Source organism: Dipodomys spectabilis, unplaced genomic scaffold (assembly GCF_019054845.1).
Source record: "Dipodomys spectabilis isolate Male_0828 unplaced genomic scaffold, ASM1905484v1 ptg000019l, whole genome shotgun sequence".
NCBI lineage: Eukaryota > Metazoa > Chordata > Mammalia > Rodentia > Heteromyidae > Dipodomys > Dipodomys spectabilis.
Genome location: NW_024870696.1, coordinates 27,610,806 through 27,637,143, shown reverse-complemented (window position 1 = coordinate 27,637,143; position 26,338 = coordinate 27,610,806). Strand labels below are relative to the sequence as shown.

General features: G+C 50.3%; 1 protein-coding gene across 5 annotated transcripts in view; it reads right to left on the bottom strand.

The window, feature by feature from the left end:
• The window catches only part of Dnm3 (dynamin 3), a 448,226-nt gene that overhangs the window by 132,093 nt on the left and 289,795 nt on the right, over window positions 1–26,338 (bottom strand). For all 5 annotated transcript variants that reach the window (XM_042674266.1, XM_042674267.1, XM_042674269.1 and 2 more), the window contains one exon: window positions 16,844–16,953. In XM_042674266.1, the coding sequence (XP_042530200.1) occupies window positions 16,844–16,953 (110 nt within the window). The remainder of the gene's footprint in view (window positions 1–16,843; window positions 16,954–26,338) is intronic.

Genomic DNA, 26,338 nt, shown 5'->3' with positions numbered 1-26,338 from the left:
CCAAGGCGCTCGGACAGGAAGGAGCGGCTCAGCCTCTGCAGAGGAGGCAGAGAACACGGAGTGGCGGCAGGTACGCCCAGACTCGGCCGGGAGGCAGACAGGTAGCGGAGGGCCGTGTAGACATGACAGTAAGTGCAGCGTTTTCCCCGAGCTTTCTGGAAAGACGCAGGAAGAACAGGAGCAGGGGAATGGGAGGCAGACTGGCTGTGGAGGCCTGTTTCGGGCTGCTGCCTGGAGAACACCGTGAGCAGCGAGGGGCGCAGAGCGAGAGCCTGGGGGAAGTCCACGCAGGGAGCGGGGAGGGTGGGGGAAAAGGGAAACAGGGCAAGGAGAACGCGACTGGCAGCGCCCATCAAGAGACAGACGTGAAAGGGGAGCGGGGACGGGCGACAGCCGGCTGCGGGAGTCGCGTGTGAGCCGTGGAGAGCGAAGCGTCCCGAGCTCAGCGGGCTGCGGCAGGCGCGGCTCAGTGCAGACCGGCCCTGAGAAACACGGTCCGCGTGGCTGGGCTGGGGCCGCCGGACGAGGCTGAAGGGACAGAGACGTCTCCTCCATCTCCTGCTGCTGCTGCGGAGCATGCGGGCAGCCCCGCTGCAGATCCAGGCTGACAGCAACAGTGCATGTGGCCCAAGGGTGCGTGCTGTTGTGAAAATCACTCAAACGCCAACACCCAGAAGATGCTGGCATCCTCTGTCACCGAACCTCCTACTGGAGAGCTACTCGGTTATACTTCTGTCTACTTCCACATCGGTGGAGAGCTATCGGTTATACTTCTTTCTATTTCCACATCTGTGTAGTAGAAAGGCATCGAAAGAAATTCCCCCCCATCTTTTGTTTGTTGTTTGTTTTTGGCCCAACACGCAGTGGCCCTCTGCCAGTTTTCTCCAAAGGTGGGGCGCCTATCTTCTTTGCAGTGTGCACATTCATTTACTTCCGACATTGCAAGGAGGAAAATGACACACAGTCTGGCAGGACTGTGTTTATAAAACCAGATTGCTAGTGAAAATAAGCAAAGCAAATTTCAGCAACAGAGGCAAAACCAAACCAAACCAAACCAAACCAAACTGGCCTAACTGCCGGGTGAAGCCTGGGCAGACTGATCTCACATCCTGGGGAAAGTCACAGTGATAAGAGCAGCTAGCAGAGAGAGAACACTTCAACCTCTAAGTGAAGTCAGCCGCTGGCTGGCCTGCGTTGGTCTCGCCAGGGTGCTGGGTTATTGTGGAAACGCGGCCCGACGCGCAAGGCCCGAAGGCGGTGGCGTCTGTGGTGGAGTGTGTGCTTACGCAACAAGTCACATGCAGATGCTCCTGACTTTTAACTGAAGACAGGAGGCAGAATGGTGTTTATGAGGAGAAGGGCTCAGAAGCGGAGCCCGCCGGCCCTCCCCACCCCCTGCCTGCCCGCAGAACTCAAAGAATGAGGAATGAATGCTCCCCGAAGGCAACGCCAAGCGGCAGCTGCTGCGAGAGGCCGGCCTCAGCTTGAGTTACCAGCAGTGAGGAAGGAAAGCAAAGCTGCGCCAGGAACGCTGACCGGACGAGGTGAGCGCTGGCCAGAGCATTCACGGCCTAGGAACATAGGCCGGGCAGGTTTGCTTGTTTTCGTTTTTGAGACATCGTTTAGCTACCCAATAACGTGCTGGGATTACAGGTGTGTCCCACCTGCCCAGCGTGTAATGCCGGGAAACGTGAGGTGTCACATAATTGGAGAGGAATTTGCCATTTTAATTCTCAAATACTTGGAACAGACTCCCCAAACCGGTTTGATTCTTGGTCAGTTTTAGGGTTCACGTCAATTGTGTTTCCCAGGTGAGTGAGCCAACAGGCAACAGCGGAAAGGAGAGCTTTTCATTGTACTGAGCCTCTGAACTCAGAGACGCTTCCCCAGAAGCGTACTTATTGAAAGTGTAAGGCAATCATCATTTTTTTTTTCTGGTCATGGGCCTTGAACTCTGGGCCTGGGCACTGTCCCTCAGCATTGTAGCTCAAGGTGAGCACTCTACCATTTGAGCCACATGGCCAGGTCCGGTCTTCTGGTGGTTCATTGGAGATAAGAGTCTCATGGACTTTCCTGCCCAGGCTGGCTTTGAACCGTGATCCTCAGATCTCAGCCTCCTGAGTAGCTAGGATGGCAGGCGTGAGCCACTGGTGCCTGGCTCATCTTTATTTAATTGCTTAGCAAATATCTGTATCATCTCACAAGCGAATACAATCTCAGTCCATAATTAACCAATTTCAGTATAGCCTCTATTTTTAACCAGGACTTTTTTTCTAGTGACCTACAATTTCGCTAGAGGAAGGGGAGAGAAACCAAATCATATAACCTAATGACATGTAAAAACATCTTGTCTTTTCAGTGGTATCACATTCAAGACGGGAGAGGTCTAATCACCAAGACTGCTCTTCAAGGCCAGCTGGGGGACACACATCCACATAAGCACAGGGCGCCCCTCCCCCACCACTAGTGAGCTGTGATCACCACAAGTTCTGTGTCACAGATGGAAAAGAACGACAACACAGCTCAGGTGTGAATCCTATGAAACAACGTACAAGTCAATGCTTAATAATGTATTTTAGACTCCACACCCTGATTACAGAGTGTTAGGATAACAAGTTATAAAAGCCGTACGTGGTTGCTAGTTAGAGATGAACATGCTTTACTTCATCAAGTAAGTATTGCCTAAAGAGGCCCGTCACCTAAGCCAGGCCCTGCATCGGACACGAGACACAGGGAGGATGAACTTTCCTTCCTCTCCCCACAGGTGGTCCTGGTACAGCCAGTGGTACCAGGGGCAACCACTAACAGTGCGCCCATCTCCTCCTGCAGTGATGATGGTGGGGATCTCCTCCCGATCGACCTGCTCAGCAGGTTCTGGGTGAGGGGAAAGCTGGCAAAACCATAATTACCTCTGTATTTTTTAAAAGCGATACTAGCTATATAAAATATCATCTGCACCTATAGAATGTGAGCGATGGGAGGGAACATCGAAAGGCGCATAGAATACACCATGTGCTGCAAGACCCTTTCTGACGGGCAGCTGCTGCCCTCCTTCCTCCCAGTCCTTTGACCCATCCCTAACTCAGCTCTCTGGGGACGTGGATCCTTCCATTCTCGAAGACAACGTTCATGTCCTCTGTTATTTTTTGTCCCATTAAACATAGGACAAAAAATCACCATGGAAGAAATATCCCTTAAGAAGCATTCTGCAGGGAAATGGAAATTCTAATGGTGACTTTACCTAACTGCCTGCAGATGCTCTCACGGGAGGCTGGTGCTCCAAGGAGATGCGTCACCCAACCATTTGCTTTCCAAGGAGACGCGTCACCCAACCATTTGCTTTCTCAGATTTTCTGGCTGAAAAGCACTACTTGGATTTCCTTGAGCTGAAACTAGTCATTACTTTCAAAGAGTTTTAGACCAATTAAGCCATGTAAAAGAAAAAAAGTAGTTCTAAAAGCTGACCAAAGTCAACAGGGAAAGGTGTTTTAGAACAAGAAAATCAAAAGACCAGAAGCCGCCTCTTCATTTCAGGGGCAGAAATGTTACCATGGCAACAAAATTAAACTATTTTCCTGATAGAAGAAAATTATATTATGTTGAAAACAACTAATGATGAAAATAATTTTAGTAACAAATGATGAGTGTACATGTTCTTGTTCTGTAAATACTCTTGTAAATTGATAGTTTCTGGCTATTAACCACCCAATGAATAGGAACTCAATATTTCCTCCTCATAGTATTTCTCAGAGTAGGAAGGAGAGAGGAATGAAGGGAGGGAAAGAGGGAGAGGAGGAGGAGAGAGAAAGTGGGGAGAAAAGGAGGAAAGAAGAAAAGGAAGGAAAGAAGGAAGGGAGGGCGGGAGAAAGGAGAGAAGAGAGAAGGGGAGAGAAGGGAAGGGGAGAGGAGAGGAGAGAAGGGAAGGAAAGGGAAGGGAAGGGGAGGAGAGGGGAAGGGAGAGGAGGGAAAAGAAGGGGAGGTCCATATATGATATTCAGTGCCAGAGTGACTCTTTTACTGGACTCATGACCCCTGTCCCGTTCCTCTCTGGCAGGGTTGGAGAGCAGGGCCGCCTCTGTACTCCTGGTGAGGGCATCCCTTTTAGTCACACGTGAATCTCTACACACACATCTCAGACATCAGCACATCCCGGTATCTTCTTCTCTCAACTCTGAGCACCTCCTTCCTCTATGTCCTCACCCCAGGAGGAGAGCAGTTAAAGAGAGAAAACAAATGTTGTATAAGGGCTTTGGTTTCTGATTTCAGGGAGGGGAATCAGATGGTGGGGGTTGAAGGAATAGATTTTGACTACTATTATTGGCTTGTCCTGAAGTGGCTATGACTTCCAGACGGCCATCTTAACCATGGCTCTAAGAGGCCCAGAGGGAGGAGAGATGTGAACACACAATTAACAATTCATAGTTCTTCAAAACTAAGAGAAACAAAAACAGACCAACTTACGCAATAAGCGACCCGGCGTGGTAGGACAATGCTCCTGGAGTTGACGTGGCGCATCAAGTCATTGTTAGGTATTGCCCAACTGCTGCTTTATGACAGTGCATGCTAACCCACGGGCTTCTCAAGAAGCTTCCTGGAGTCTCCACGACCCTTCTAAGAACCTCAAGGTCAAAGTCACAGAGAGGGTGCGGGCGAGGTGTGAATTTGACCGATGCACACTGTGTCGTGGATGAAAATGTCATGAAGAAACTACATGAAGCTGCTGCTCCATGCGCGCAGGCCCAGCCATGCGGTCGCTCACACCTTCCACGCTTGCGGGAATGTGGGGCAGGCCTGGCCACGCGGTCACTGGCCCCTTCCACACTTGTGGGAATGTGGAGCAGGCCTGGCCACGATCCTTCCACGCTTGCGGGAATGTGAGGCAGGCCCGGCCACGAGGTCACTGGCCCCTTCCACACTTGCGGGAATGTGGAGCAGGCCTGGCCACGATCCTTCCACGCTTGCGGGAATGTGGGGCAGGCCCGGCCACGATCCTTCCACGCTTGCGGGAATGTGGAGCAGACCCAGCCACGCTCACCCCTTTCACGCTTGCGGGAATGTGGAGGGGTGTTTTCAGAAGCTATAAGCCACGGGATGATTTCATCACTCAGGCCTCCAAGGAGAGGCCAGCTATGGACGCTCACATTTTCTAGGATTTTTCTAAAGCAGCTAAGTACATTTGCAGGAAGATCAAGTCTTGGCTTCTCTGTATTTCTAATATGCTGTTAACAGCTATTTTCACTTATAATTGCTATAATCTTTGTTGACTCATTGCCATGAGGTTATAAATCATTATCTTCTTGTGCAGAGACACAGAAAGGAGAACATATTTTTGTCTTCTTTTGCACTATAACCATAAACTTTTTCTACACTTTAAATGTTTACGTAAAGATATATTACTCTAGAATTTTATAAGATAAAACAAAGCTTATTTGTATCGCATGTCTCTTCTGCGTAAAGATGGCTCACTGGCTTAAAAGGGAAGATGTAGAGATTTCCTTTCTGAATCTTGAGCCAAATAGTTGTATCTAAAGATGTTGGAGAAGGTAACACTGACATGTTCCAAAATGTTCCGACTCCCAGAAGGAGCAAGAAATCTAACACAAAGAAACAGAACTAAACTGTAACCATAAAACAAAAACAGCACGAAAGGTAATTATCTTTCCCTGAGATTTACAGTGATTGTTAGTTTAGCTATGGTCCTGTACAACTGAAGAGCACCGTAATGCCCATTAAATGACAGAATCGTTTTGAAGCCCACCTGAATACTGTTCAAAGCAGTCAAGTATTTTAAATGGAAATGCATCTGTTCCTTGAGAGCCGGCAGTTGTTTGCTGGAGCCTTGCAGAGCCCCGGAGGCCTCAGGGGCCTGGCCAGGGCAGCGCATTGCTATGGCAGTGCACACTGCAGCTGGAAGGCAGCCAATGCACCACCGCACAATCAGCATCGCCAGGTGCCTGCTGGGTAAGGAGCACATGCCAAGTGCCGTGGCTACGCCTGTCATCCTAGCTGCTCAGGAGGCTGAGATCTGCAGAACAGTCAATGAGACTCTTATTTCCGATTACCTACCCAAAAGCCAGAAGTGGCACTGTGGCTCAAGTGGCAGAGCACTAGCCTTGAGTGTAAAAGCTAGAAGACAGTGCCCAGGCCCTGAGTTCAAGCTCCAGCACCAACGCACCACACACACACACACACACACACACACACACACACTCACTCACTCACTCAATGCAAAGAAATTTCCGTCACTTTCTGACAACAGAGTAACTTGTCTGATTAAAGGTTTAGTTACTACCCTGAAACCTAAGGTTTTTCCTGCAGAATTGTACTTTTGTCCTAAAAATGAACGAATATAAGCAATGGCTGCACTTACTTTGATTCCAGTTGTACAATGTCGATACTAACTCATTCTTGGAGATCTTCATGTATGAATGCTTATCTGCAAGCATACATGCTACTGAGAGAGTCAAAGGGTAGAAGAATGTCTGAGCGTCCTGGTTTGTCAGGCAAGCAGTGTGGCGACATTTGCCCTTTGATGCAGACGTCATGGAGGGAAGGCGCGCAGAGGGAACAGCACAGAGCTCACTGACTGTCACAGATGCCTCACGCCATTTAGTCAGCTTTAGGAAAAAACGCTTAGGGATATCCTGATGAAAAACAGTACCAAAGCTACCAATTAAAATCTCCGATATGTAGATGAATGGATTCTATTCAGTATTATTTATAAAATGCATCAGTACATTTTAGGTATTAATATATGCCATGGACTGAACGGGTACCCGATGTCACAGAACCAGAGATGCTCAGAAGCCCGTCTCAGGTGGAGTGGGCCTCTCCAGCAAGGTTCTTGCCCAGCAGACCAGTAGCCACACTTGCTGCTTCCTCGTGGGATTCTGCTTGGCTTGAAAGACCAACAGAAGACCATCTACAGTTTCTAAAGGTTGAGTTGGGGCAGATATTATCTTAAAAATAAACAAAATGAGTGCAGCCTCAGGAGACTGAGATCTGAGGATCGCAGTTCAAAGCCAGCCAAGGCAAGAAAGTCTGCGAGACTCTTATTTCCAATTAAGCACCAGAAAAGCCCGAAGTCGAGCTGTGGTTCCGATGGTAGATGCCAGACTTGAGCAAAGAAGCTCAGAGACAGCTCCAAAGTATTGAGTTCAAACCCCAGGACAGGCCCCCAGGACTGACACAAAACATACATAATACATACGTGCATCCATACACACATACATCTATGCATCTGTACATACACACCTACAGGAGCACATATATACTAAAAAATGATGACCACGGATGTTGTTCAGGTGGCAGAGTGCCTCTTAGCAGGCACAAGGCCCTGAGATCAACCCTCCCACCGCCCTCCACGCTGAGGCCCTATCACGCAAAGGAAAGCAACGAATACTGTTGGTAGGTAGTGCTTGTTTGATACTAGAATTTTCAGTCACTAGAACTGCGTCTATCACACCCATGGGCTTAACCGCAAAACTGGCGATGGAATTGACAAATACAACTTTTAAATTAGCTCCATGGAATGCATAAATCTGTGAACCAAAATTTTCCAAGTAATCAATGTGTCAGATGATCAAATCACATTGCAGCATGCATTTAAAGGGCTCGCAGGACAGGCGCTGATGGCCACGGCTGTGTCCTGGGTTCTTGTGAAGTGGACAGCTGGAAGATGGCCGCTTGAAGCCAATCTGGCACAGACTGGTCAGCTCATCTCGAACAGTGACCGGACAAAGCAGCGAAAGTCTATTGTCCTAGCTACATGAAAAGCATGACTAGGCCACTGTAGTCCAGGCTGGTCCAGGGCATAAAACCATCCAGAGCACCAAGGGACGTGACCATGCTCAAGTGGGAGAGTGCCCGCCTCGCAAGTGTAAGGCCCCAGTTCAGCCCAGAACCACGAGAGCTCGCACGGCAGACCCCGCATCACGCGGCGCGCTTGCTGACAATGCAGTTCCACGCTGCAACTAACTTGAAGAAACTAACACTTGTCGTTTTGGTGAAGTATCGAGAAGAACAGCCCACAATTATCTGAAAGTTTATTAAAGTCCTCTTCCACTTTCCAACTACATTATTTGTGTCAAGGCAGCTTTTCTTCATATATTTCCACGGAAACATGGTGCAACAGATGGAAAACAGAATCAGATATGAGAGTCCAGCTGTCTTCTATTAGCACATTAAAGAGATTTGCAAAATTGTGAAAACAATGCCACTCTTCTCACCAATTTTAAAGCTTTTTCTTCATTCAAACATACTATTATGCTAACATGAAATAGTGTCCATATTGTTGTTTTAAAGTGAGTTAATGAATACATTCTGAATTTCTCATTTTTAATTTCTAACAATGGCTATACTTGTGCTGATGGCTACAGAGAGGGAAGACATGCTTAGCCGACTGTCAGCGGGGGCGGGGAGCTATGATGCATAGCACTGGCTGATCTTTATAGCATAAATGCTCTTACTATGCTTAATTTCAAGCAACAACATGAAGTCAAGAAGCTCAAATGAGTCCTGTTACAATCTACATAAGCCAACAACAAAAGCTCCTTAGGGTCTTCCACAGTTTCCAAGAGTAGAAAGGAATCCTCAGACCAAAACAACTGAGAGCCATTGTACACATATCTAATGAAACTAATTTTGTGTCTTCACAAGGCGATCATCAAGACGCACATTTAACTATCTTCTGGCACTGTCAGAGAATGACCAGTTTGCAAGCATTTGTGGCTCTCTACAGCAAATTTTTTTTGTAATGTAAAAGGAAGTTTATGTTGTTATATAAAATGCACACTATTCATTCTTGTGCCTCTAAAGGATTTTAATGAGGTGTGCTTTCACACACACGCTAAACACAAAGCAAACACTTTTCTAAATAGTTAAAGTAATATTCTGCAATTGCATATTCTTGAAAATGTTCCTTTATATGAACAATACTTTCCACAGATTCTAAGAGACAGGCAGTTTCAAAGCAGAAAAAGAAAAGAGGGAAAACTCAACTACAGTTAGACTTGGCAAATATTTTTCTTTATGAAGCCGTGCATCTGCTCGCAGCTAGCTGCAGAGTGTGACTAACATTCCAAGCAAAGCCGGGCTGAGGCCGGTGTCTTTGCTGAGGCTCTGCCTGTTAATGAAAATGAACTGCACACGCCAGTAGATAGTCTCCCTCTGAATATAGAAAACGGAAGCAGGATAATCTAATCTGGACACGAGGTGTGTAGTTCAAACTTTCATAACACTGTCTCCCAGAAAGTCCGATTACTAAGGATATTCTGCATGGTAAGGTGATTTCTCATTAAGTCAACTGAACAAAAAATATTACAGACAAAATAGTAAATCACAAAAACTCCTGATTTTTTTTCTGGTCGTGGGGCTTGAACCCGGGACCTGGGTACTGTCCCTGGGCTCCCTTTGCTCAAGGCTAAGCACTCTACCACTTGAAACACCACAGCGCCACTTCTGGCTTTCTTAACTGGAGATAAGAATCTCAAAGACTTTCTTGCCCAGGCTGGCCTTGAACCTCGATCCTCAGATCTCAGCCTCCTGTGCAGCTGGAATTACTAATGTGTGCCACCAGTGCCCAGCTCATTCATTTCAAAAGTCAAGCTTGTCATTAGTATTCCTGAGGGCATGATAAGGAGGGGCACAGCGGTGCTCACCCAGCATTATGTATCCACGTGCTAATCTGAGTTTTTCCTTCTTCAGGCTCAGGAAGTGCCACCGCAGAGGGCAGGCCAGGGCAGTGTCCGGCAAGGCAGGCATTAGGGGAGATGCTGTGGCACCTTGTTCAGCCGCGGGTCTGAAGAATCTTTGTCTGCTTGTTCTATTTGGAATCAGCCTTTCCTTCATCATGAGGGTTGCACAGTATTTTATGGGTGATCCCTAAAACCCCGATTATTCCAGTAGTCAAGCATGCCCTTTAGCTGGCTTTTTGTTCTTGGGAGGCCTCTTAGACTGCCAAAGAAATTTGGGTGTTTAGAAATTTCCTTTAGGCCAGACCTAGCTAAGGACATCTTCACAACTCTGTGTGGTCATTTCTTAAGGGCTGCTCAGCTCTTCCGACTGAAAGACCTGGACACGTGGCTTGAGCCTGTGAATTCTGCTGTCACAAAACGACACTGGGTAAACGGAGGCTGCACAGCCAAGTATAACTGTCTCCTCTAAAACCAGAGCCAGAGACAAATAAGACAGCTAACAGCCTGAATCTAGATTTTTTGGTTACAATGACTAATTTGTTTTCAGAAAGGAAAGTTAATGTCTTAGCAAAAACAAGCACTGCAATCTTATATGCTCTCATACATAAAGATATCAGATCATTACTTCCCATCTTTCTTGAGCTGGAGTTAAGGACATGCCAGACTTTCTCTTGCAATTTACCACTACAGCATCTCTCTTGAAGATCGTATTTTAGAATCAGTCAGAATTTTTTTGTAGTGCGTTTCCAGCTAATGATTGTTCCTTATCATTAGTGGATAGCAGCTGGGCTGTTTTATGGTTCCCAAATGGAGGCACTGAATCCCAAACCACAGTGTTTGTCTGAAGAGGGCAATGGTGGGATGGGGGAGGGCGGTATGGAGGGATTGCTATTAGCAAACAGTTGTTCTGGGAAATCGGTGGAGAGAGGCAGTATGTTCTGAAATCCTAGAAGAAAAGTAAACTCACTGGGAAAGACATAATTTCTTTTTGTTCTTGAACTTCACACAGCCATGTTGGGCCTTTTCATCCAAACAATCTTGAAGACTGATACCCCAAAACACTGACCAGAATCCCTGCTGGGACTTCTAATGGCTTAAACATTCAAGTGTAGCTTAAGAAGCTAGAATACTTGGAAGAAAGAACCGTTTTAAGTAGATTCTGTCCTATCAATTCTTTTGTCTGAACTACAGACAATCTCCCTGGGGAAACACTGCCTAAATCCCCCAGGAAAAAATAGCAGTTCACAGGTGCTGCGAGCAGGAGAGAGCGCTCCAGGCTTGCAGCGGCATTTGGAGGGAGACTGGGGGGCACACACTTGCTATCTTCTCCCTCACAACAGGTGGAAGCAGGCGCCGCGGGGAATGCCACGCTCTCTGTTCACTGCAGAGCTGAATCTGGATTTCTTTAAGCCACGAGCCGTTTATGCCCAAGCAATCATGTTGTCTTTCGTGAGAATTTATCTCCTCTGTGAAATCAATTGTTACATCTGATTTTCTGTCCTAGTGTAGTGAGTCAAGTAAACCAAATGGGCGGATACTTTTGGCTCTCCAATCCACCTCTGCAGAGTCCTCCTGGGAAACCTCCCTCCTCCACCCTGGCGCACCTACGTTTTCCCAACCATGCTGTTTCACAAGAGCGAGACTGATATGGGCAAGGAGACGTGGTAGCAACACCTGGGAAACAACTGTAACACACAGCCTAAGAACCACGTGACGGCACACATGCTTGGACTGAGAGAGGGGAGGAAAGGAAGAAGCAGCTCACAGACAGACCTCTGGCTCCGAGACGGGGGATTTATAGACTTTTAGGATATCAATTGTTCTTTTAGTAGCTAAAGATAGACTCTAGTCAACTCCTCAACAAGGGGACAGATGAGGCTTACCATTCCAGTTCTATAGAGGGAAATAAATAGCACTGAGATATCATGGGCTCACTATTAATAGCTGCAAAAATTCTCAAATCTTGTTCTGATCCATACAAATGAAGTCATGCTAGCCAAAAACAGAAGGAAAAATTTAGGAAGAGACATAAAATCCTAGCTTTTGGATCTCCTTTAACTTATATCCATGTTCTCTGAAGAACAGAAAACCTGTAATGTGTTATTAAGACTTAGGATCCTGAATCTAGTTATGGGTACAAAACATTTTTTAACAAAAGAAATAAGATTGTAAAAATAAAGTGCCATTTATAATTCAATCTCTATACTGTTGAGATGTTGCTTTTTAAAGGACAATGTTACAGAATTTAGCTCTATTTGATTCAAACAACATCCTGCTGGGACCAAGGACCTAGGTTTCTGGGTTCAGAATGCTCTTTTTTTTTTTAAGTTAACAAAAATTTGTATTAACAACTTTGTTTTTTTTAACAAATGGCATAAATGGTATCATTTCCATATGGCAGAGGAGGACAATGTAACTACCATCCAACCTGCCCCTGCTGACGTTAATGCCTACAAAGCTCCAGGAACCACAGAAGAGCACCTGACTACGTTTTTACTTGTTTGTTAAAAAATGTGAATGCATGTATGTATGTATGTATGCATGTATGCATGTATGTATTTTGCACACATTTGTAGTTTGCTGGGGACCAAACTCTGGCCTTCAAGCACTGTTCTACTGTGCTAACTCCTCCACTGCAGAACTATGTTTTAATTAAACAGATGTCAATATGAAGACAAAGATGTCAAAATGTCCATCACTCCATTTCCTAAAGAGTGCAGAAGTGTGCTGCGCAGCCACTACTGATGCCCTCCCGGGGCCACATGGCCATCAGCCGGTGACTGGTGTGTTCACATCTGTCTCTACATTACGAAGGAGGTGGCGTTGAAAGAGAGGCTGGAGAAGGATGGAAGGACAGAAGGACTGACACTGATCAAGATGCATTGTACTCTGACAAATGCAACTGACAAGTACTTACAGGTTAGAAAAAAAAGGTATATAATTTCTTTCTTTTTCCAACAGAAGGAAGCCTGGGGCGTACACGGGCCTCCTCGGAAGGATGCCCCGTGGCACAAAGTCAGGTAACACACCCAGGGCAGTTCTCAGCCGGGTCGCAGACTGATTATTGACTCAAACTTTATCTGACTCGACAGTCTTCTGGAGTCGGGAGCTCCGAGGACAGGCGGGCCCCAGTGTTCCGCCCTGTCCAACCGTGCGGCCAAAGACGCAGCGTGGCTGGGGTTGCACTCGGTTCCTTAACTGGGTCCAGAGGGAGACGTGCTTTCAGCTGCGAAGATTCTCGCCGGCCGCCCGTGCTCGGGAGAGTGGCCGCCTCCTTCTCCAGCCACGTTCCGCGCAGCCCCGACCTTCCGCAGCCCGGGCATCGCCTCCTGCGCAGCGCTCGTTTAAACACTTTCTGCAAACAACTTGAGTCTAAGCAGGGCTTGCTACGGAAACGCTGCGAGAAAGGCACAGAAAGGGAGAAGCTAATCCCAACCCCTTTCCACTCACGAGCGGGAAAGCACGGCGCCCAGCCGCGAGAAGAAGAGCCGCCCTTTCCTGAACCTAAGCGCAGCACCCAGCGGCTGGTGCAGCGCCCTGGACGCGCTCGGCTCGCGGAGCAGGGAGACGCCCTTCCTCGCCTGCAGCGCTCGGCTCGCGGAGCAGGGAGACGCCCTTCCTCGCCTGCAGCGCTCGGGCACGCGGAGCAGGGAGACGCCCTTCCTCGCCTGCAGCGCTCGGGCTCGCGGAGCAGGGAGACGCCCTTCCTCACCTGCAGCGCTAGGGGCGCGCAGGGAGACGCCCTTCCTCACCTGCAGCGCACAGAGCCTGGAGACGCCCTTCCTCACCTGCAGCGCACAGAGCCGAGCGCGCAGGGCACGGGCGGGCGGACAGGCTCCGTGCTGAGCGGGGCCGAGGGCGCAGGGCACGGGCGGGCGGACAGGCTCCGTGCTGAGCGGGGCCGAGGGCGCAGGGCACGGGCGGGCGGACAGGCTCCGTGCTGAGCGGGGCCCAGCGCGCTGTCAGGGATGAAGGCCGGATTCTAACAGACAGCAATGCGGGCAGCGTGGAGGAGAGCTCGGGGGCTCCGTGGGCCGCCCCGCCCCGGGGCCGAACCAGAGCGGACAGACCCGGGACCAGGGCCGCAGCAGGGCCGCCTCACCCGCCCGGGCAGCCGCTGCCGCAGACACGCTTCCCCCCGCCAGGGGACACGTGGCCTTTCTCACCAAGTTAAATGGCACAGACCCGGAGCACACGATTGCGATGGAGACATCGAAGACGCCATCCGTGAACCAGGTAGGCCCGGGACGCACACACTCATTGCACTTGCCCTGCGCTCAGGGAGGCTAAGTGTGAGTCCACTAGTACCAAACCCTTCCACTGACTCAACAAAGTATCCCAGTAGAGGAGCCACTGGCCACTGAAGCTCAAAAATCTGGCCACCAGACTCCCACAGAGCCTATTATGCGCCAGGACACCTTCTAGAAAGGGCTGTTACATATAGCAGTTCTCACACACCTAATGAGGAGGACTGCAGGCCAGCTGTTTAACTCTATAGCGAAGGCCTGAGCCATAGGCCTGCATCAGGAAATGCCCCACCTGATTCCAGATCTGCTCTGGGATTTGAGAAATGTGGGCTTTCTTTCCAACTGAAGGCAGTCCTGAGTCCTACCTGCATGCCCTGCTCCGCAGAGAAGAAGCCTCTCTTCTGTAGTTAGGACACTGGATGGCATCAGCTTCAGAACCAAAAAGCTTCAGTCTCAATGTCCACACAAGGAGAGCAAACTGTACCTTAGAGTTTAGGAGCCAGGACCATCCCAAAGTCCAATCCTTAATGGACTGGTACCTTCCTACCTAATCAACGGTAATGGGGATTAGTACTCAAGTGGAAGGTGGGACTAAAAAAAAAAAAAAAAAAGGACTACAATGAAGCACCAAGGAAGAGTCCGTACAGACAGAATTAGGAGGCTCAAGGTTCGAGGCACACCCCGTCCAACAGTTAGCGAGACCCAAACTCAGTCTGGACATGTAATCTTGTTACTCAACAGGTGTAATGGGGAGGATTTCATTCCAAGACTGGTCCTGAGCAAAAAACAAGTGTAACGAAAGCAAGAAGTGCTAGAGTCATGGCTCAAGTGGTAGAGTACCTGTGCAGAAAATACAAGGCTCCAAGTCAAAACCATAATGTTTACCAGACAGGAAGCTGAGCTGAATTTTAAACCGATGTTCCAAAGAACAATGAAGATTCATCCTCACCTCACTATACAAAGCTAAAAGAACCTTGATATTAAAACCAGCCAGTGACAGCACACATTAAAAAAAAAAAAGATATTCATGGGTAAATCTCCTTTACAACATAAATGTAAAAGCCTACATGAAATGCTAGCACACTTCAGCCGCAGATGCATTCTATCATGACGTAGCTTTAATGCCAGGAGATCAAGGATGGTTTTAACACTAAAGGGCCTAGAGTGCATTTCATCACATACAGAGATGAAAGGAAATGAAATCACACAGTCTTCTAGGTGGAGGTACTGATAAGATTCAACGTCTGTCCAAGCTCTTAAAGTATATACAGAAAGTCTTATAATAACTAGGAATGTGAAGAATATTTTTCACCTGGTAACCGCTATCTAGGACAGTATTCAACCGTAAAGCACTTAAAAATAATCCTCTTTAAAATCAAGGAAAAAGATAAGGAAGTCCACTCGCATTCAAAGGGAAATGCTAATTAGTTACAGGGGCCTGTTGTTCCCACGGGGCTCTCTGAAAAGAGCTGGAAGAGTTCGCTATTAGCCTGTTTTAGAACTTGTAGACTTTTGAAAGTCTGGTGTTTTCTTGTGTTGGCAACACCCACAAACAGACTTTCACATGTTCCAAAAGTGCGTGTTTTCACATCGTCCTAAGTCCTTTCATAGCCTGCAGTCCTCAGGGAGACAGGATTCTCGTCTGTGGGCTCCCAGGCAGGCTGAGGGCCACGCCTGCCCCTTACAGTACTCCGGCTCCCTGGCTCCCACTGCAGAGTTCCTCACTGCCATGAACACTGCACCCTGCTTGGCTGCAGATAGAGCACAGCAAGCCCTCTCCCTAAGGTCCCTTCTCATTCTTGTTCATCTTCAGTGCTGCTCATGAGCTACATTCTAAAAGCACCATATCGGTCCTCTGTCTCCCCTTGATTTTTCACATGGTTTGTTCTTGTGGCTTTTCCAAGTATTTCTGCGTGATGAGTCACTCTGAGCAACTGACTGGGAATGTGGGAAGAAGTCTTCTTTTGCTGTTTTGATTAACTGTGTGCTTGACCCTGGGCCACTCACTGAACCTAATCAAACAACTGTATTCATTGCTAAATAAAGATGAAACACAGCCTGGAAAATGGGTTAAAATTAGACCTTGCCACCTACTGACTCACTCTCTTACTAACTTACTCATTCAAATTAGATTTTTTCCTGGAACATCTCTCTTTGGAGAAAATCTCCTTTGTTTTTCTTGCCTAATTGTAACCCATTTAGATCTCTCTACCCCATTCTGTGTTGCCTCTCCATTTTCTTATTTCATCTGTAAATTTCACTTTACTGGCCACAGCACCAAGGGTGACCAGAACCTATCGCAAAAATGAGGAGAAGTAGAGCTCCACAAAGCCCGCGTGCAGGTTCCTCGATGGGTCCTGAGTCTGTGTTGTGTGAACTTGGAAAAGTCAGAGAACCTGTCTTAACCTCTGCTTTCTAATTTCTAATGGCAGCCACACACATCATCTCTAAACCACATGATCAGCTAGTAAAAATGCCAAGGTTGGCCAGTGTGGGTATTGCCTTTGAAAAGCTTTACAGCTTTACCTTAGCTGAATAATTCTACTCACTGAATTTGGGCATTGTTCATAGGTTTTAGGGGGAAATTACTGAAATTGCCATCAACTATGCAGTATGTAAATAATCAAGGTGAGGAAGACCTCCCGGCAGCAAAACGCAGCTTGAAGAATGGGCTGTGCATGAGTTCATACCCACTGAAAGCACAGGGGATAAAACCAGCCGGCCCCTGAGGAGCTTCCCCTACCACACCTCAGCCTCGAGGAGTCTCACCCACGCCAGGAGTTAAAAACGTTAAACAAGTGCAAGGAAAGCCGAGGGACTGGCAACACTCAACACGCCAACAAAGCCATGCAGAAATTCAAGGGCAAACCATCCAGACAAAAGTCTGCTTCATAGTCTTACCTCTGCTCTGTATTAAAGAGTGCAAAGATGTGTTTGCTAGACATAAAACTCTTTTCCACATCCCGGACTTTCAGGTTGTCCAAAGGAAGCATGTATTTCTTTTCCTTTTCCTGTTGCGGGCAGGGGGGAGGGGAGAGAAATGGGGAGAGAGAAGTTATTAATGCAAGACCAAGCCAATGACAACACATCACTGAGTGTTTGACACTTGATTACCCTATCCTGATACCATCAAACACTATTTTGATACTAGCTACTGAGGAATACAAGTCATCTGAGACAAAAGTCTCCAGTGATTCTCAACACGTGGATTGGAAAAATGAGGGAGGGGAAGGGAGAGAGGCCGGGAAGGGCTCAGAGAGGAGAAAACACATGGTCCTCTGTCCTCTCCCCTGGTGTGTGTCCTCTTAGATGTTTTTGAATGTTAGTTTGATATTAAGAATTTAGCCATCTGTTAATATTTAACAAAAATGTTCTGGTCCTAATTCATCGAGAAATGGCAGATGGATTTCATTTTGTGTTTTATTTGCAGCCTAAGCAGTTTTGATAGCCAGTGTTGGCAGGGGAGTGGGAAGCCCAGGACCCCAGTGTGAAAATACCCCCAGACACAATGTGAGGGCACAGGGAATACTCCCCTCATCTGCTAGACCAAAAATGCAGATCCGGAGAAAGAACCCCCTCATAAAACCCATCAAGGTATGGAGCTCTTGCTTGGGAAAAGAATCCATTGGAATAAGATTGATAGGAATTAGAACAAGTCCTCTTTTAGCACAGCATGAACAAGTCTTTAAGAACAATACGTATCCTGGAAAGGTGAGGGTTGCAAATATATTAGACTCAAAGAATTGTTGGAAGCCTTTGCTCTCAGGAAAGTGGCTCAGAGGCAACATCATCCTATGCATAAATGCTTAACAACCGGCATAATAAGAGAGAGCCAGAAATCTAGTAAATACCGACTCCAGGGCATGCTAGCACTGTGCTTGTTAAATAGCAATCCTCTGGATGAGGAAAAAAGTAGGACCCCCGAGGAGTCATAGTTATAACTTTTAATGCACAGCTCTTAATGCCTGGGGAAGCGGGCACAATACACGCACGTTTGAGATAAGCTTAGCAGCAGCTAGAACGTCCAGCCGGCCCCCTCCGTATCTGCAGGCTAGCAGAGCGGCTCTGCGCTCCTGAGCCAGGCTGTGGTGGGGGACTATCACTGGCCTGGCCATTTCCTACTCTTAGTCAGCAAACATGGCAGAGCACGTCAGGCTAGTGTAAAGAAGGCCTCATACTTGACCACAAAAAGAAGGCAGCATGGAAGAGATGACTGGAAAAGCTGGAAGAAGCTCCTTGGAGAACAAAATGGCTGTGCTGGCAGCCAACGTCTTTCGAGAAGAGAAAAAACAACAACAGAAACCAAATGGGAGTGGAGGAAGCCAGGGGAAGCGTGTCCAGTGTGTCCTTGTACAAAACCAGCGACGTATTCCTAAACACAAAGGCTTGCTCGACAGCAAGATGCACAACGTAAGCAAGTGAAGTGCCACAGTTGAGTCCAACTCACTTAAAACACAGTCCACCTATTTTAGGGCAGCCTTCTAAAATACCAGACTCTAGACTGAATGAAAACCTATCCAATACATAATCAGATGAAAATGCTTCAGACCCAGGGAACATTTTTTTATTGGATGTTTTTCAATGCCCTAAATTTAAACAGCTGGATTTTTTAATGCACCATCCTATTCAGTCTTTTGAAATGATGGATTTGCTTTTTAATGGGAAATCTGCATTTCATTGTAAAGATGGAACACAATGACCTTGGCTGGCTTTCTATAGAAGCAGGATCCCTTTTGTGCTGCATTCTTTAGCATATAGTGAAGACAAAAAATCCAGTTCAGTGCATGTCAGATATTAAGCACTGGACACACACACACACACACACACACACACACACACACACACACACACCCATGAACATGGAAAATGCCCTCTTCATTTCCCATTTACTAAATGTCATTTCTTAAAGGCTTTTGAGGACACATTGCTAAATTATTTCATAATCACAAGTTTTGAGACTGACAAAGAAGAAGAAAAAGTACTCAGACTGATTTGTTTAATTAAAGTTCTAAGTCAAACAGAATTACACCAAGCAGCAGCAACTCGAAGCACTGAAACAATATATCATGGACAGTTCTAAGGATCTTGGTGGTTTGAAGAAAGAATGACATCCTGCTAAAGGGAAAATAAAACAAAAGAGTCCTGAATCTGAAATAGCTCAAGTAAAACAAAAGGCACAGAGCAGCAGGACAGATTCAAGAACCATGGCTTCCAAAATACAGTGTTTCTCCACATCAGCCTGAGTCAGGAACGTGCCGAATGATCTTCGTCAGTTCTACTCAATAGCCTACTAACTGCTTCCCAATACGAGCCACCGAACAGACAGCTAGTGAGCATCCTGAAGCAGGCGGACTGGCCCCTGAGATGTACATGGATGTTAAACCAAGATTTAGTACGAAACAATAAAACCGAAGCATCTCATTAATACCTTATGTTGGTTGTCTAGTGAAATGACAGTATTTTTAAAGGTTGGGATAACGTATTCTTAATCATGATTTCTCTCTTTTTGGTTTACCCTGATGGATATAGTTGCTAGAGAATTTCAAATGACATACGTGGCTCAACTAACACTGGCCCTTTTCTCCCTCCCCCGGACGGCCCTGTTTCTGGTACTAGGCGACTGGTCCTTCTCCAGTCTCACCTGAACCCTCCCCATCCATCCCTTCAGCTCATTCATGACATCGAGATTACGTCTCCTAACAATTTATTTTCCAGGCAGGGCATCGCCAGGGCCAGCCTGGACTATGATCTGCCACCTGTGGTCACACTGTAGCTTGATCGCCACACCTAGCTTACGGCTTATTAACTTATTGTCCTGAGCTGGCCTCAGACCTCATCCTTACAAAATAATTAGCCATGCCCGCCTGGCCGCACACACAGAGGCACATAGACGTGTATTTATATGCTAAAACGTGCGCCAGCAAACCCTATTCTCAAAACGCCTGTGGCTGCGTGTTAAACTGCTTCAGCGGTCTGCTCAGCTGCTGTATGATGTGTAATGCACTCACACCGTTTCTCAGGCTAGTAGATGGCAAGGTTAGACCAGGCCCCGTGACACAAGGTTAGACCAGGCCCCGTGACACACTGGCAGGGCTGTCAGAGGCCGACCACGGCTTGGCGGCCACTTCTCAGGGGACGCGCCATGGTCCTCGTGTCGCTCTCCCGTGTGTGTCTCCCGTGTCTCTCCCGTGTGTCTCCCGTGTGTCTCCTGTGTGTGTCTCCTGTGTGTGTCTCCTGTGTGTCTCCCGTGTGTGTCTCCTGTGTGTGTCTCCCGTGTGTGTCTCCCGTGTGTCTCCTGTGTGTCTCCCGTGTGTGTCTCTCTCCTGTGTGTGTCTCCCGTGTGTGTCTCCCGTGTGTCTCCCGTGTGTCTCCCGTGTGTGTCTCCCGTGTGTGTCTCCCGTGTGTCTCCCGTGTGTGTCTCCCGTGTGTGTCTCCCGTGTGTGTCTCCCGTGTGTGTCTCCCGTGTGTGTCTCCTGTGTGTGTGTCTCCCGTGTGTCTCTCCTGTGTGTCTCCTGTGTGTCTCCCGTGTGTGTCTCTCTCCTGTGTGTGTCTCCCGTGTGTGTCTCCTGTGTGTCTCCTGTGTGTGTCTCCCGTGTGTGTCTCCTGTGTGTCTCCCGTGTGTGTCTCCCGTGTGTGTCTCCCGTGTGTGTCTCCCGTGTGTCTCCTGTGTGTCTCCCGTGTGTGTCTCCCGTGTGTGTCTCCCGTGTGTCTCCCGTGTGTGTCTCCTGTGTGTCTCCCGTGTGTGTCTCCTGTGTGTGTGTCTCCCGTGTGTGTCTCCCGTGTGTGTCTCTCTCCTGGGTGTGTCTCCCGTGTGTGTGTCTCCTGTGTGTGTCTCCCGTGTGTGTCTCCCGTGTGTGTCTCCCGTGTGTCTCCCGTGTGTGTCTCCCGTGTGTGTCTCCCGTGTGTGTGTCTCCCGTGTGTGTCTCCTGTGTGTCTCCCGTGTGTGTCTCCCGTGTGTGTCTCCCGTGTGTCTCCCGTGTGTGTCTCCCGTGTGTGTCTCCCGTGTGTGTGTCTCCCGTGTGTGTCTCCCGTGTGTGTCTCCCGTGTGTGTGTCTCCCGTGTGTGTCTCCCGTGTGTGTCTCTCTCCTGTGTGTGTCTCCCGTGTGTCTCCTGTGTGTCTCCCGTGTGTGTCTCCCGTGTGTGTCTCCCGTGTGTCTCCCGTGTGTGTCTCCTGTGTGTCTCCCGTGTGTGTCTCCTGTGTGTGTGTCTCCCGTGTGTGTCTCCCGTGTGTGTCTCTCTCCTGGGTGTGTCTCCCGTGTGTGTGTCTCCTGTGTGTGTCTCCCGTGTGTGTCTCCCGTGTGTGTCTCCCGTGTGTCTCCCGTGTGTGTCTCCCGTGTGTGTCTCCCGTGTGTCTCCCGTGTGTGTCTCCCGTGTGTGTCTCCCGTGTGTGTCTCCCGTGTGTGTCTCCTGTGTGTGTCTCCTGTGTGTGTGTCTCCCGTGTGTGTCTCCCGTGTGTGTCTCCCGTGTGTGTCTCCCGTGTGTGTCTCCCGTGTGTGTCTCCCGTGTGTGTCTCCCGTGTGTGTCTCCCGTGTGTGTCTCCCGTGTGTCTCCCGTGTGTGTCTCCTGTGTGTCTCCCGTGTGTGTCTCCCGTGTGTGTCTCCCGTGTGTGTCTCCCGTGTGTGTCTCCCGTGTGTGTGTCTCTCTCCTGTGTGTGTCTCCCGTGTGTGTCTCCTGTGTGTCTCCCGTGTGTGTCTCCCGTGTGTGTGTCTCTCTCCTGTGTGTGTCTCCCGTGTGTGTCTCCCGTGTGTGTCTCCCGTGTGTGTCTCCTGTGTGTGTCTCCCGTGTGTGTCTCCCGTGTGTGTCTCCCGTGTGTGTCTCCCGTGTGTCTCCCGTGTGTCTCTCCTGTGTGTCTCCCGTGTGTGTCTCCCGTGTGTGTCTCCCGTGTGTGTCTCCCGTGTGTGTCTCCCGTGTGTGTGTCTCTCTCCTGTGTGTGTCTCCCGTGTGTGTCTCCCGTGTGTGTCTCCCGTGTGTGTCTCCCGTGTGTGTGTCTCTCTCCTGTGTGTGTCTCCCGTGTGTGTCTCCTGTGTGTCTCCCGTGTGTGTGTCTCCCGTGTGTGTCTCCCGTGTGTGTCTCCCGTGTGTGTCTCCCGTGTGTCTCCCGTGTGTGTCTCCCGTGTGTGTCTCCCGTGTGTGTCTCCCGTGTGTGTCTCCCGTGTGTGTCTCCCGTGTGTGTATCTCTCTCCTGTGTGTGTCTCCCGTGTGTGTCTCCTGTGTGTCTCCCGTGTGTGTCTCCCGTGTGTGTGTCTCTCTCCTGTGTGTGTCTCCCGTGTGTGTCTCCCGTGTGTCTCCCGTGTGTGTCTCCCGTGTGTGTCTCCCGTGTGTGTCTCCCGTGTGTGTCTCCCGTGTGTGTCTCCCGTGTGTGTGTCTCCCATGTGTGTCTCCCGTGTGTGTCTCCCGTGTGTGTCTCCCGTGTGTGTCTCCCGTGTGTGTGTCTCCCGTGTGTGTCTCCCGTGTGTGTCTCCCGTGTGTCTCTCCCGTGTGTCTCTCCCGTGTGTCTCCCGTGTGTGTCTCCCGTGTGTGTCTCCCGTGTGTGTCTCCCGTGTGTCTCCCGTGTGTCTCTCCTGTGTGTCTCCCGTGTGTGTCTCCCGTGTGTGTCTCCCGTGTGTGTCTCCCGTGTGTGTCTCCCGTGTGTGTCTCCCGTGTGTCTCCCGTGTGTGTCTCCCGTGTGTCTCCCGTGTGTGTCTCCCGTGTGTGTCTCCCGTGTGTGTCTCCCGTGTGTGTCTCCCGTGTGTCTCCCGTGTGTGTCTCCCGTGTGTGTCTCCCGTGTGTGTCTCCCGTGTGTGTCTCCCGTGTGTGTCTCCTGTGTGTGTCTCCCGTGTGTGTCTCCCGTGTGTGTCTCCTGTGTGTGTCTCCTGTGTGTGTCTCTCTCCCGTGTGTGTCTCCCGTGTGTGTCTCCTGTGTGTGTCTCCCGTGTGTGTCTCCCGTGTGTGTCTCCCGTGTGTGTCTCCCGTGTGTGTCTCCTGTGTCTCTCTCCTGTGTGTGTCTCCCGTGTGTGTCTCCCGTGTGTGTCTCCTGTGTGTGTCTCCCGTGTGTGTCTCCCGTGTGTGTCTCCCGTGTGTGTCTCCCGTGTGTGTCTCCCGTGTGTGTCTCCCGTGTGTGTCTCCCGTGTGTGTCTCCCGTGTGTGTCTCCTGTGTGTCTCCTGTGTGTGTCTCCCGTGTGTGTCTCCCGTGTGTGTCTCCCGTGTGTGTCTCCCGTGTGTGTCTCCTGTGTCTCTCTCCTGTGTGTGTCTCCTGTGTGTGTCTCCTGTGTGTGTGTCTCCCGTGTGTGTCTCCCGTGTGTGTCTCCCGTGTGTGTCTCCCGTGTGTGTGTCTCTCTCCTGTGTGTGTCTCCCGTGTGTGTCTCCTGTGTGTCTCCCGTGTGTGTCTCCCGTGTGTGTGTCTCTCTCCTGTGTGTGTCTCCCGTGTGTGTCTCCCGTGTGTGTCTCCCGTGTGTGTCTCCCGTGTGTGTCTCCCGTGTGTGTCTCCCGTGTGTGTGTCTCTCTCCTGTGTGTGTCTCCCGTGTGTGTCTCCCGTGTGTGTCTCCCGTGTGTGTCTCCCGTGTGTGTGTCTCTCTCCTGTGTGTGTCTCCCGTGTGTGTCTCCTGTGTGTCTCCCGTGTGTGTGTCTCCCGTGTGTGTCTCCCGTGTGTGTCTCCCGTGTGTGTCTCCCGTGTGTCTCCCGTGTGTGTCTCCCGTGTGTGTCTCCCGTGTGTGTCTCCCGTGTGTGTCTCCCGTGTGTGTCTCCCGTGTGTGTATCTCTCTCCTGTGTGTGTCTCCCGTGTGTGTCTCCTGTGTGTCTCCCGTGTGTGTCTCCCGTGTGTGTGTCTCTCTCCTGTGTGTGTCTCCCGTGTGTGTCTCCCGTGTGTCTCCCGTGTGTGTCTCCCGTGTGTGTCTCCCGTGTGTGTCTCCCGTGTGTGTCTCCCGTGTGTGTCTCCCGTGTGTGTGTCTCCCGTGTGTGTCTCCCGTGTGTGTCTCCCGTGTGTGTCTCCCGTGTGTGTCTCCCGTGTGTGTCTCCCGTGTGTGTGTCTCCCGTGTGTGTCTCCCGTGTGTGTCTCCCGTGTGTCTCTCCCGTGTGTCTCTCCCGTGTGTCTCCCGTGTGTGTCTCCCGTGTGTGTCTCCCGTGTGTGTCTCCCGTGTGTGTCTCCCGTGTGTCTCCCGTGTGTCTCTCCTGTGTGTCTCCCGTGTGTGTCTCCCGTGTGTGTCTCCCGTGTGTGTCTCCCGTGTGTGTCTCCCGTGTGTCTCCCGTGTGTGTCTCCCGTGTGTCTCCCGTGTGTGTCTCCCGTGTGTGTCTCCCGTGTGTGTCTCCCGTGTGTGTCTCCCGTGTGTCTCCCGTGTGTGTCTCCCGTGTGTGTCTCCCGTGTGTGTCTCCCGTGTGTGTCTCCCGTGTGTGTCTCCCGTGTGTGTCTCCCGTGTGTGTCTCCCGTGTGTGTCTCCCGTGTGTGTCTCCTGTGTGTGTCTCCTGTGTGTGTCTCTCTCCCGTGTGTGTCTCCCGTGTGTGTCTCCCGTGTGTGTCTCCCGTGTGTGTCTCCCGTGTGTGTCTCCCGTGTGTGTCTCCCGTGTGTGTCTCCTGTGTCTCTCTCCTGTGTGTGTCTCCCGTGTGTGTCTCCCGTGTGTGTCTCCCGTGTGTGTCTCCCGTGTGTGTCTCCCGTGTGTGTCTCCCGTGTGTGTCTCCCGTGTGTGTCTCCCGTGTGTGTCTCCCGTGTGTGTCTCCCGTGTGTGTCTCCCATGTGTGTCTCCCGTGTGTGTCTCCCGTGTGTGTCTCCTGTGTGTGTCTCCTGTGTGTGTCTCCTGTGTGTGTGTCTCCCGTGTGTGTCTCCCGTGTGTGTCTCCCGTGTGTGTCTCCCGTGTGTGTCTCCCGTGTGTGTCTCCTGTGTCTCTCTCCTGTGTGTGTCTCCCGTGTGTGTCTCCCGTGTGTGTCTCCCGTGTGTGTCTCCCGTGTGTGTCTCCCGTGTGTCTCCCGTGTGTGTCTCCCGTGTGTGTCTCCCGTGTGTGTCTCCCGTGTGTGTCTCCCGTGTGTGTCTCCCGTGTGTGTCTCCCGTGTGTGTCTCCCGTGTGTGTCTCCCGTGTGTGTCTCCCGTGTGTGTCCTGTGTGTGTCTCCTGTGTGTGTCTCTCCTGTGTGTGTCTCCCGTGTGTGTGTCTCCCGTGTGTGTCTCTCCCGTGTGTGTCTCCCGTGTGTGTCTCCCGTGTGTGTCTCCCGTGTGTGTCTCTCCTGTGTGTGTCTCCCGTGTGTGTCTCCCGTGTGTGTCTCCCGTGTGTGTCTCCCGTGTGTGTCTCCCGTGTGTGTCTCCCGTGTGTGTCTCCTGTGTGTGTGTCTCCTGTGTGTGTCTCCCGTGTGTGTCTCCCGTGTGTCTCCCGTGTGTGTCTCCTGTGTGTCTCCCGTGTGTGTCTCCCGTGTGTGTCTCCCGTGTGTGTCTCTCTCCTGGGTGTGTCTCCCGTGTGTGTGTCTCCTGTGTGTGTCTCCCGTGTGTGTCTCCCGTGTGTGTCTCCCGTGTGTGTCTCCTGTGTGTGTCTCCTGTGTGTGTGTCTCCCGTGTGTGTCTCCCGTGTGTGTCTCCCGTGTGTGTCTCCCGTGTGTGTCTCCCGTGTGTGTCTCCCGTGTGTGTCTCCTGTGTGTGTGTCTCCCGTGTGTGTCTCCCGTGTGTGTCTCCCGTGTGTGTCTCCCGTGTGTGTCTCCCGTGTGTGTCTCCCGTGTGTCTCCCGTGTGTCTCCCGTGTGTGTCTCCCGTGTGTGTCTCCCGTGTGTGTCTCCCGTGTGTGTCTCCCGTGTGTGTCTCCTGTGTGTGTGTCTCCCGTGTGTGTCTCCCGTGTGTCTCCCGTGTGTGTCTCCCGTGTGTGTCTCCCGTGTGTGTCTCCCGTGTGTCTCCCGTGTGTCTCTCCTGTGTGTCTCCCGTGTGTGTCTCCCGTGTGTGTCTCCCGTGTGTGTCTCCCGTGTGTGTCTCCCGTGTGTGTCTCCCGTGTGTGTGTCTCTCTCCTGTGTGTGTCTCCCGTGTGTGTCTCCCGTGTGTGTCTCCCGTGTGTGTCTCCCGTGTGTGTCTCCCGTGTGTGTCTCCCGTGTGTGTGTCTCTCTCCTGTGTGTGTCTCCCGTGTGTGTCTCCTGTGTGTCTCCCGTGTGTGTCTCCCGTGTGTGTGTCTCTCTCCTGTGTGTGTCTCCCGTGTGTGTCTCCCGTGTGTCTCCCGTGTGTGTCTCCCGTGTGTGTCTCCCGTGTGTGTCTCCCGTGTGTGTGTCTCCCGTGTGTGTCTCCCGTGTGTGTCTCCCGTGTGTGTCTCCCGTGTGTCTCCCGTGTGTCTCTCCTGTGTGTCTCCCGTGTGTGTCTCCCGTGTGTGTCTCCCGTGTGTGTCTCCCGTGTGTGTCTCCCGTGTGTCTCTCCCGTGTGTGTCTCCCGTGTGTCTCCCGTGTGTGTCTCCCGTGTGTCTCCCGTGT